Below are 11,432 nucleotides of genomic sequence, written 5' to 3' on the forward strand. Positions count from 1 at the left end.
GTCATCGTGCACGAAACTGAGCGGATGGCTGGGCGGTCACGGAATCGCACACCACCGCCGATTGCGTTGGAAGTGCCATTATTTTCTGACGGCACTCCATTCGCGCCAATCAGATCGCACGGTTTTCCCGCCGCAATACCGCTTGGGCGGTCCCACACGATCACGGTTGAAAACATGAATTGGTTGTTATTGTTTTAAAACCGTCTTAAATTAAAGTTCTTCATCATCATAAAGAAATTGGCCTAAAATCATTAGTCTGTATTGGTTTGTTTTTAAATGTCACCTGTCCCTTTAAGAAAAAGTATCGGTAATTGGTATCGGCAAGTACATGAGGGGAAGTACTTGGTCTTATCGGTTAGTCCAAGTCCATCCAAATCTGCTAGTCCTTCTAATGCTACCCTCTCCCCAGGGTGACAATGCTGCTGCCCAAGGGAGGGGGGCTTCATTGCTTCTCCATAGAGCGGAGCCACCCCGAGACAGGAAGTGTGTTACTGGTTGGATCACCAAATGAAATAATAAAAGCCTAAAAAACTAAAACTAGTGCAGCCGCCACACCCAGGGACTGCTAAGCTGCGATATATTAACATTAGTCCGTAATAGAAGTCACCAGCACTCGATGATGTGTGCAAGAAGCAAAGCACTTTTTATTAAAACGTCGCATACGTCAACAGCCAATGTTTTGGGGCCACGCAGGGTCCCTTCTTCTGGGCGACATGAAGAAGGGATAGGAGGCTCAGCGGTGCGGGGAGGAGAGACGCCGGCCGCTCATAGCGCTCTTCTCCCACAGCGTTCGGCTGCCTGTCGTAGTTTTTCTCCTCCCCGCTGGGACACAGAGCAGCGCCCAGCGGGGAGGAAAGAATGGATGCGCCACTGCATCGGCACAAACATTTTCGACCGATCTGTTCCGGCGGCCGATATATCGGTGCATCCCTAATTAAAATATATTTTTGGGGGGAATTTGATACACTTTAAGGAGCTGTCCTTTGTCTGTGCTGCTTAGGAATGTGTGTTGTATCTTCTATCTGGTTCTGAGAGCTATGGACACTGTGGAAGACGACCCGACCATCAGTCTGGAGACCAAGATCCCCATTCTGGAAAACTTCCACACCTTCCTGTACCAGGCCGACTGGAGCTTCACGGACAGCAAAAAGAAGGATCGGCAGGTGCTGGAGGACTTCCCAACAGTGAGTAAAGTTAGGGACTTGTTTATGTGAACTGCGGATATTGAATTATTTTTCGTTTCAAAACATGTTTATTGGACCTTTCAGTAGATCAATTATTGGTGGCCAGTGAGGTCCCTGCCATCCATTGGAGGTCAGTGTGGTTCCTCCCATACATTGGAGGTCAGTGTGGTTCCTCCCATACATTGGAGGTCAGTGTGGTTCCTCCCATACATTGGAGGTCAGTGTGGTTCCTCCCATACATTGGAGGTCAGTGTGGTTCCTCCCATACATTGGAGGTCAGTGTGGCTCCTCCCATACATTGGAGGTCAGTGTGGTTCCTCCCATACATTGGAGGTCAGTGTGGTCCCTCCCATACATTGGTGGTCAGTGTGGTTCCTCACACACAATGGAGGTCAGTGTGGTCCCTCCCATACATTGGTGGTCACTGTGGTTCCTCACACACATTGGAGGTCAGTGTGGTTCCTCACACACATTGGAGGTCAGTGTGGTCCCTCCCATACATTGGAGGTCGTGGTTCCTCCCATACATTGGAGGTCAGTGTGGTCCCTCCCATACATTGGAGGTCAGTGGGGTCCCTCCCATACATTGGTGGTCAGTATCGCCACTCCCATGGGGGGCAATGAAGCCTGAAGAGTTATCTGTAAAAAAATAAACCAAGGCAACTGGACCTGCTGTATTTTTCTTGAAGATGTGTCGCTGGTCATCCGACCAGCTTTCTCCAATCAGAAGGACTTGTACAAAAATTATCTGGGGATAAATATGATGAATGTTGCTCCAATCCTATAATCTGTTTATGATTTACCTTCATGGGGGTCAGAGACCTCACGGAGGGTAAGGTGTTGATTGCATTTCCATGATCGGAGCTAGCAGGTGTTATTAATCACTTGCCGTCCGGAGCAATTTCTTACATTTGCGCACACATGATGATAAAATATGAATTTTTGCCTAGAGAACAGCTTCAGACCCCCAAACAATGATATATGTTCGGAAAGCTGAGGCCCTGTAGAATAAAAAAAATGCTGGTTGCAATTTTTTTTGTCGCACGGTTTTTGCGCAAACGTTTATCAAACCCGTATTTTTAGGAAAAAATAATCTAAATTAAAATTTATTGCGCAGAAACATGATATAATACTGATAATACTAATAATGGTATAATATAATTTTTTGGTCAAATATAAATGACGGGTAAATAGATACCAAACACGTCAAGCTTTAAAATTGCGTTCGCTCGTGAAACCGCAAAAAAAGTCAACACCCAAAAATTTCCCCTAGGGAACACTATAAACGCTTTTGCCGCTCATTAGTTTAGTGCTAACGGTGATTGATGGGCCGAGAATTATTGCTCTCACTCCGATGTTCGCAGCGATATGTAACATGTGTAGCGCAATTGTCGTTTTCGCACGTAGGCGCATCTGGCGCGTGTATGTGGATGGCGGGGCACTTTAAAAAAAAAAACTTTGCATTTTTTTATTTTTCTTATATGTTACTTTAATTTTTAAACACTCTTTTTTGTTTTTTTACACTAACCCTATTGCTATCACATAAAGGACTAACAAGCACCCTATGTAATAGCAGATAGGGTGTGACAGGTCCTCTTTATGGAGACATCAGGGGTCTTTCAAACCCCTAATGTCACCTAGGGATCCCAAATCAGCTGAGGAAGCAAAGATCTGTTTCCCCACCTTCATCTCCTGGCTCCAAGAGCCGGAGACTGTGCCCAGTGACACCGGAAGTGATGTAATACACTTCACTTCTGGGTCCAGTGATCGGAGGAGAGATGAACGGCTGGAAGCTGCTGATTCTCTCTCCGATCATTGCGGATATAGCCTCTCCCGGGCACCCGCATGGGGACAGAGGTGCTCAGGGAAGCAAACAGGGGCGGGTGGGGGAGGGCGCTGCATGTTACAAACGATCCGGCGGCTGCATAGACGCCGGAGCGCTTGTACGTTAACAGCAAAAGCCTGCTGTTAAAAGCGGTACCAAGAACACGGCTACTGCAGACGTATTGCGGCCCGGAAGTGGTTAAGCTGCTAAAGCAACTAATCGATGATGAGAATCGTTGCCAACAATTCTCATCATCGTTTATAATCGATTCGTTGTTGCCGCCCTAATTGGTAGTCAGTAGAGAAGGGCTTCCATACATTGGTCATCCAAGAACAGCCTCTCTTACTTTGATGGTCATGTAGTGATCCTTACATGGGTCATTGGTGGCGAGTGCCCACGCCTCCCTCCATTGGTGGCGAGTGCCCGCGCCTCCCTCCATTGGTGGCGAGTGCCCGCGCCTCCCTCCATTGGTGGCGAGTGGTGTGTTTTTTTTCTAAAGACTTATTATTATTATTTTGTTCTCAGATCTCTCGAGAGTTTAGGAACTTGGCTGTGGTCTACCAGGAGGTGATTATCGATGCCATTCGGAGGGTGGCACAGGGGATGGCGGAGTTCCTGCAGAAAGAAGTGGAGTCCGTACAGGACTGGGACGAGGTGAGAAATGACCTCTCTAGTACAGAGAACATTCACAATATTTGCTTCCTTCTTCCAAACTCCCATCTTCTTCTTCTTCATCGCTCGATCTTACACCCAATGAGAATTACTCGGAGAGCGGACGCTTGTTCGGTGTTTCACAGCCATTCACCTATGAAATGCTACGTACTGAGGGCTGTGTGAGGTCTGAGGCCTTATCTTAGATTAGCCGAGTTGTGGGAGTTGATGACTTGGGGGGTCTAATCACTAAGCTGCCGTAGGCAGGCGAGTGACCTAACCAACCCCAAGCGAAATGAGCTGAACGCTGTTCGGCTATTCACTTCAGGCTGATACCAGCTGTATATCGGCTGGAATCAGCCGTACATCGGGCGGCTTCGGGTCGGCCAAACATGCTCAGCATGTTCGGCCGACCCGAAGTGCAGAAGGACATCTGGATCGGCTAAGCCGAACCTCCGGCAGGCTACTCGCTGCCGTTCGCCTATTCTCATAGATGCCCGAACGGCATTCGGCTCGGCTGTTCTGCCCTGTACCTCTGTGGAACCGAGCAGAATAGAAAAACAGTTAAAAAAAGTAGAAAACGATTGTGCGGAGCTCGCAGTGACAGCTAGCTCCGCCCAACTGTTTTCTATTGACCGGGCGGTTCTGCTGTTGTCAAAAAAAAGAACACACCATAGGAATGCATAGCTAGATTCCTATTTGGCTATTTCACTTTGCAACAGCCAATAGCAAACTAGCTATTGCACCCGCCCTCTGCTGCTGTCAATCACCACAGGGGGACCTGATGGAGAACTGTAAAGTCTTTAAAAGAGAACTATGGGGTCAGTGTTTTTCCCCATAGTTCTCCTCAGGGAGTACATAAACCAGCGTCCTCCCGTCACCCAAAGCTCAGTATACCGCGGCATACTGAGACCGCCGCAGCCGGGACCGATCCCGACATTACTGTCAAGATCCACCCCGCTGCGTGATTGACAGCTGGCTCTGCCTATCTAGAGGCCGAGCCAGCTGTGCCCGCCACCTCCCCCGTCCGTTCCGCCAGTCAGCGCTGGAGGATCGGGGCGGGGAGGGGGGGAAATCCCTGCAGGCAGGGCCGGATTTACTCTCCCTGCTGCCCCAAGGCCAGGTTCCGCAATAGGCCCAATCACATGTAAAGGAACAATCGGCTGCCTCACTCTACATTTAGTCCTGCTTGTGCAAAGCAGGACTAAATGTAGAGAGGGCAACTTACCGCCCGACGCCCGCAACTTCCCCACAAGGACACCGCTGCCGCCCCTCTGCGCCCTGCCGCCCCGAGTCCGGGCCTCGGTGGCCCTGTGGAGAATCCGGGCCTGCCTGCAGGGAGCCGTGAGTGACAGTCACGGCTCTCTGCAGGGAGATGATTGAGAAGTGAGCGAGCGCCGGTATGTGTTCTCTCACTTCCCAATCTACTGAGCCGACCTGTGACAGTCTCATTGTCACAGGTCGGCTAGAACTATGAGGTGAGTGGAAATCACCCACCTCATAGTTCTCCTTTCATGACGTGCGGGGGGACTATGAACAAACAGTGTGAGACGTGAAGGGGGCTTTACATAGGCAGTAGAGGGTTCTGGCAGCTATAAAATAGGATACAAAGGCTGTTGATACAAAGGCCGGCCCGGAGCTTTCCATCTTAAGGCTAAAAGTGATGATTTATGAAATGTTCATCTTTAATAAAGTTTTAAAAATGTGATTTTTTTTTTTTTTAAATAAAAAACATACAAATGAAATCCATGAACATCTCCAGACGTTTCCTCTCAGGTCTTTCGTCTTTTTCCCCCCCTCAACCACAGTACTGTTACTATGTTTCGAGTTCATTGACGAGGGGCCTGTCGGTAATGTTTGGTATCGCAGGGCTGGAGGGCCCCATTGTAGGAGAGGACACGAGGCTCTCCAACTCCATGGGTCTGTTCATGCAGAAGACCAACATCATCCGTGATTACCTGGGAGACCAGCTGGACGGCCGAGAGTTCTGGCCCAAAGAGGCAAGTCCCAGTCTTCTGCCCAATGCTAGCGGTCAGTAGGTAAAATTTCAGTCGTTTTGGGTGGGGTTAGTATTTAGGATGAACATGTGGCCAGGACACGGACATTCAGATATTTACCTATGCTCAGCAAGCAGTAAGCATTCTATGAAACAAGCCCCTGCTGACCTCTGTAGCTGTAGGCGCCGTGGAGAAATTCATCAGAGGCAATACAATGGCAGCTCCTCTATCTGCGTTTCCTCTGGCCGCAGGGACTTGGCAGCCCTCCAGCCTTCTTATCAGAGGAGGACTAGGAAACCCAAACCCAACCGCAGAGGAGTCAGGAAATTGGTGACCAAGTACATCATTGGCTATTTCCTGTATGTTACTGATTGAAATCTGACTTCAGAGTCTCCTTTGTGATCTTTGAGAATGAATTACGCAACAGTGCCTGCAGCTGGTCAGTGATGGAAAGCTTCGCTGCTTGTTGAGAATATGGAAATGCTTTCATGTCCATCGCCCAGATACAATCTCCAAGCAGATATCAAAGACTATTTATAGCCCATGAGACGGTTTATGACGGGGCCCTTTATAGCCCACCAGACTGTTTATGAGGGGACCCTTTATAGCCCACCAGACTGTTTATGAGGGGACCCTTTATAGCCCACCAGACTGTTTATGACGGGGGCCCTTTATAGCCCACGAGAAGGTTTAGGACTGGGCCCTTCATAGCCCACGAGACGGTTTAGGACGGGCGCCCTTTATAGCCCGCTAGACGTTTTAAGCCGGGGCCCTTTATAGCCCGCTAGACGTTTTAAGCCGGGGCCCTTTATAGCCCGCTAGACGTTTTATGACGGGGCCCTTTATAGCCCACAAGATGGTTTATGAAGGGGCCCTTTATAGCCCACTATACGGGTTTATGACGGGGCCCTTTATAGCCCACTATACGGGTTTATGACGGGGCCCTTTATAGCCCGCGAGACGTTTTAGGACGGGGCCCTTTAACCACCAGACTGTTTATGAGGGGACCCTTTATAGCCCACCAGACTGTTTATGAGGGGACCCTTTATAGCCCACCAGACTGTTTATGACGGGGGCCCTTTATAGCCCACGAGAAGGTTTAGGACTGGGCCCTTCATAGCCCACGAGACGGTTTAGGACGGGCGCCCTTTATAGCCCGCTAGACGTTTTAAGCCGGGGCCCTTTATAGCCCGCTAGACGTTTTAAGCCGGGGCCCTTTATAGCCCGCTAGACGTTTTATGACGGGGCCCTTTATAGCCCACAAGATGGTTTATGAAGGGGCCCTTTATAGCCCACTATACGGGTTTATGACGGGGCCCTTTATAGCCCACTATACGGGTTTATGACGGGGCCCTTTATAGCCCGCGAGACGTTTTAGGACGGGGCCCTTTATAGCCCACGAGAAGGTTTAGGACGGGGCCCTTTTATAACTCACTAGACGGTTTATGACGGGGCCCTTTACGACAGACCTCATTAGAAGTCTTTTGAAGACCATCTAGTTGAGGTTTATGACATCCCTGCATTCTTTCTAACTGGCCCTTGTAATGTCAGATGTGTCACCTCCTCTGGTTGCATAGCACAGTCGTGAGATTTAAATCTGACTTGCGAAGCCTGGAGAAAATGAGGGTGACGCTGCGTTCAGTGAAAGGGTCTCATTAGAACCATTTGAGTTTTAAAGTAAGCCGTGACAGATCTTGATCGCCCTTCACTCTCCATCTCATGGGTTTGGCCAGCTTGCAAGTTTTCAGAGACGGAACGGCCCTAATCCGGGAGAAGGGCCCCCGGAATTCTGATCACATGGCTTTGAATCCTCCGGAAGGAAAGACTGACCAGTCCTGTGTCTGAGCTCTGTGGGTTGGAACAGGTTCCAGATTGACCTACAGCCAGCAGCTGATGTCTGTGGCTCTGCTTGTACTAGGTGTGGAGCAGATACGGGAAGAAGCTGTCTGACCTCGCCAAGCCAGAAAACATTGTGCCGGCCGTGCATTGCCTGAACGAGCTCATCACCAACGCCATGCAACATGCGCCCGACGTCCTGCTTTACCTGTCCCGACTGCGAAACCAAATCGCGTTCAAATTCTGCGCAGTCCCGCTGGTGAGCCAATCAACCGCTGCGCCCGTATCAGAAAATAATTGGTAGTATTTAGTGGTTCTGTAGCCAATGAAAAGGGATTTCTGTCCAAGTCGTAGGTGGGCTTTAACCTCTTGATGGCCGCAGTCAGGGGCGTAACTAGAAATCACAGTGCCCCATAGCAAAATATTTTATGGGGCCCCGTTATTGCTAGTTATGCCCCTTGCAGAGCCCACCTGACATACCAAACAGCCCACCTGAGAGTCCAAACAGCCCACCTGAGAGTGACCCTGTTGTGCCCACCATAGACTCTCTATGGTGGGCTCTGCAGGGTCTCAGATAGGCTGCACACCTCTTACCTGTCAGGGCTGTCCGCTTCCGTGGTTGCAGGGCCCCGCCTCCTCTTCCGTGGTTGCAGGGCCCCGCCTCCTTTTCTATCGACGGGCCTCCTCTTACATCACTGGCTCTTAGGTCACCAGCCCGGGCCGCGCCTCCTCCTTCACTGCGAACGCCGGCCTCTTCGGCAGAAGCTGCTGGCTGTCACTGACACCGCTCCTCAGCGGCTGTTCTTCTTCACCGCCGCTGCTGAGCTGTGTCAGTGACAGCCAGAACCCTGATATGCCATAGCGACCCAGGCGGCCCACACGGCATCAGAGGGATGCTCCGGCTGGGCCCCATAGCCGCCGTCTGGGTCGCTATGGCGATTGTTACGCCACTGACCGGGGGGGGGTTAACCCCTTAAGGAACAAGGCCTTTTTTTTTGTTTTTTGCACCCATGTTATAATCCACATTTTAGGCCTAAAATAAATGACCTAAAACCCCCCCAAACATTATATCTTTTCTGAAAACCAAGACCCTGCAGAATAAAATGGCGGCAGTTGCAAACTTTTATGTTGCACCACATTAGCGTAACGTATAATCAAACCCAAAAATGTAGTGAAAAATGCACTGAAGTTAAATTAAGTGCCCCCCAAACACAATTTAAAACCATTTTTTTTCCGTACAATATAAAAGGCGAGGTTACAACGAGTAAATAGATACCCAACATGAATTCAGTACCCCAAAAAGTCCATAGACGACGCTTTAAAAGCCCCCCACAGGTCATGAGTTTAGAGATACGCGTAAATACTGGCCCTAGAATTATTGCTCTCGCTCCAGCGTGCGCGGCGGTGCCCAACATGTGCAGCGCAATCGTCGTTTTCATACGTAGGCGCACCCGACGCGTGTTTACGTGAAGACACGTGGGGGCAGGGGCTTTTAAAAATAAAAACGGCTCGTTTACCGAATCGTAGAAGCGATCTGGCTTTTACTGAGACACAGGTCCAGCCTCCCTCTGCCCTGGACCGCCCTGTTCTGGGCATACTGTCTGATAGGGGTTCCTAGAACACAAATTAGAACTGGAATTAGAATTCTTTTGGCAGTAATACAATTTGCATAAACCTATTAGATAAAATGTTGTAGACAAATTCCCAGAAACATACTGTGTGTCGCTGTAACATTGTATCGTGATAACCATTGGCTGTGTTTTGTGTGTTGAGGTGATGGCTGTCGCCACGCTGGCCGCCTGTTACAACAACCAGCAAGTGTTTAAAGGAGTGGTGAAGATCCGGAAGGGCCAGGCTGTGACTCTGATGATGGACGTTACAGACATGACGGCAGTGCGCTCCGCTATGCGTCAGTACGCCGAGGAGGTACGGATTGTCTCCCTACATTGTGACCCTTGTATGATGGGGGGGAAGGGGCTTAGGCTGGAGACACACTATATTGCCAAAAGTATTGGGACGCCTTTACACGCACATGAACTTTAATGGCATCCCAGTCTTAGTCCCATAAGGTTCAGTATTGGGTTGGCTCCGCCCTTTGCGCTATAACAGCTTCAACTCTTCTGGGAAGGTGTACACAAGGTTTAGGAGTGTGTCTATGGGAATGTTGGACCATTTGTGAGGTCAGGTACTGATGTTGGGGGAGGGGCTCGCAGTCTCCGCTCTAATTCATCCCAAAGGTGTTCTATGGGGTTGAGGTCAGGACTCAACCCCATAGAACAGGTCCTCTTTATGGTTCCTCCGCCCCAAACTCCCCCATCCATGTCTTTATGGACCTTGCTTTGTGCACTGGTGCGCAGTCATGTTGGAACAGGAAGGGGCCACCCCCAAACTCCTCCCCCAAAGTTGGGAGCATGAAATTGTCCAAAATGTCTTGGTGTGCTGATGCCTTAAGTGTTCCCTTCACTGGAACTAAGGGGCGGAGCCCAACCCCCGAAAGAAAAAACCCCAACCCCCCAAACTTTACACTTGGCACAATGCAGTCAGGCAAGTACCGTTCTCCTGGCAACCGCCGAACCCAGACACGTCCATCGGATTGCCAGACAGAGAAGCGTGATTGGTCACTCCAGAGAACACGTCTCCACTTCTCTAGAGTCCAGTGGCGGCGCGCTTTACACCACGGCATCCCACGCTTTGCATTGCACTCGGTGATGTAAGGCTTGGATGCAGCTGCTCGGCCATGGAAACCCATTCCATGAAGCTCTCTACGCACTGTTGTTGTGCCAATCTGAAGGCCGCATGGAGTTTGGAGGTCTGTAGCTATTGACTCTGCAGACAGCTGGCGACTTCTGCGCAATGTGCGCTTCAGCATGCACTGACCCCGCTCTGTCATGTGACATGGCCTACCACTTCCTGGCTGAGTTGCTGTTGTTCCCAGTTGCTTCCACTTTGTTATAATACCAGTAACAGGTGACGGCGGAATATTTAGTAGCCAGGAAATGTCACGGATGGACTTATTGCGCAGGTGACAACCTATCACGGTACCACGCTTGTAGTCACTGAGCTCCTGAGAGCGACCCATTCTATCACAAATGTTTGTAGAAGCGGCTGCATGCCGAGGGGCGTGATGTTATACACCTGTGGCTGTGGAGGGGATTGGAACACCTGAATCCAATGATTTGGAGGGCTGTCCCAATACTTTTGGCAATATAGTGTATTTCCTGATCACACCCCAAATGTATGAGGATCAGGCTGGTAAGTGGAACATCTACAGATCAACCTCTATCAGTGCTATTCAGTGGCCCTTGTCACACCTGCGGATGGGAGCCGATCACATGATCGCGCAGCATGTGCGAATACTTGCGAACGGCCGCGAACAGTTGTGGGCAGTGGCAGCCGTCATTGTTTTGCACATCACCTCCAGCAGATCATACCAGTCTCACAGGAATGTCTGGCATTCATGCGATTTGTCCCATTAGCAGGCGTGAATGGGGCCTTAACCACCTCCCGTCCGCCAAACGTTCGGAAACAGCCGGACGGGAGCCTTCTGGATGCGGGTGGGCGTCTGTAAACGTCCTTCGTGCCCCCGCGGAGCGGGAAACAGCCAGTGATGACTGTTTACATACAAGCAGTCCAGCGTCTGTAAAGACGCCCGATCGCTTGTTTGATGCACCACAATCCACTGGGTGGAGTTATGTTTACCTTAATTGACAATCTGTCCAAAGAAAGGTTAAAGATCTCAGGACTGGTGTTCCGCTTTGTATGTCAATGAGAGGAAACTTCGTCCCATTCTACTTTCACTTTAAATTGTTTAGAATAGTTTGCAGTCTGCCCCCCCAAAAAAAAACAAAAAACGCCACACCTAAATGTGTTAGAAATGTTTCTTTTATTATTTTTTTTTTATTCATGTTGTATGAATGGGAACACACAACATATAGAGGGG

General features: G+C 49.8%; 1 protein-coding gene across 1 annotated transcript in view; it reads left to right on the forward strand.

The window, feature by feature from the left end:
- LOC108797917 (squalene synthase-like) overlaps positions 1-11,060 on the forward strand; it is a 14,829-nt gene extending 3,769 nt beyond the window's left edge. Inside the window, exons 3-8 of the mRNA XM_018569619.1 lie at positions 1,001-1,184; positions 3,534-3,662; positions 5,468-5,659; positions 7,575-7,751; positions 9,266-9,418; positions 10,917-11,060. Coding sequence (XP_018425121.1) covers positions 1,001-1,184; positions 3,534-3,662; positions 5,468-5,659; positions 7,575-7,751; positions 9,266-9,418; positions 10,917-11,060 — 979 coding nt within the window. The remainder of the gene's footprint in view (positions 1-1,000; positions 1,185-3,533; positions 3,663-5,467; positions 5,660-7,574; positions 7,752-9,265; positions 9,419-10,916) is intronic.
- Positions 11,061-11,432: the final 372 nt, after the last annotated feature.

The sequence above is a fragment of the Nanorana parkeri genome, unplaced genomic scaffold, assembly GCF_000935625.1.
Source record: "Nanorana parkeri isolate BGI_ZX_2015 unplaced genomic scaffold, ASM93562v1 scaffold1367, whole genome shotgun sequence".
In the NCBI taxonomy this organism is placed as follows: domain Eukaryota; kingdom Metazoa; phylum Chordata; class Amphibia; order Anura; family Dicroglossidae; genus Nanorana; species Nanorana parkeri.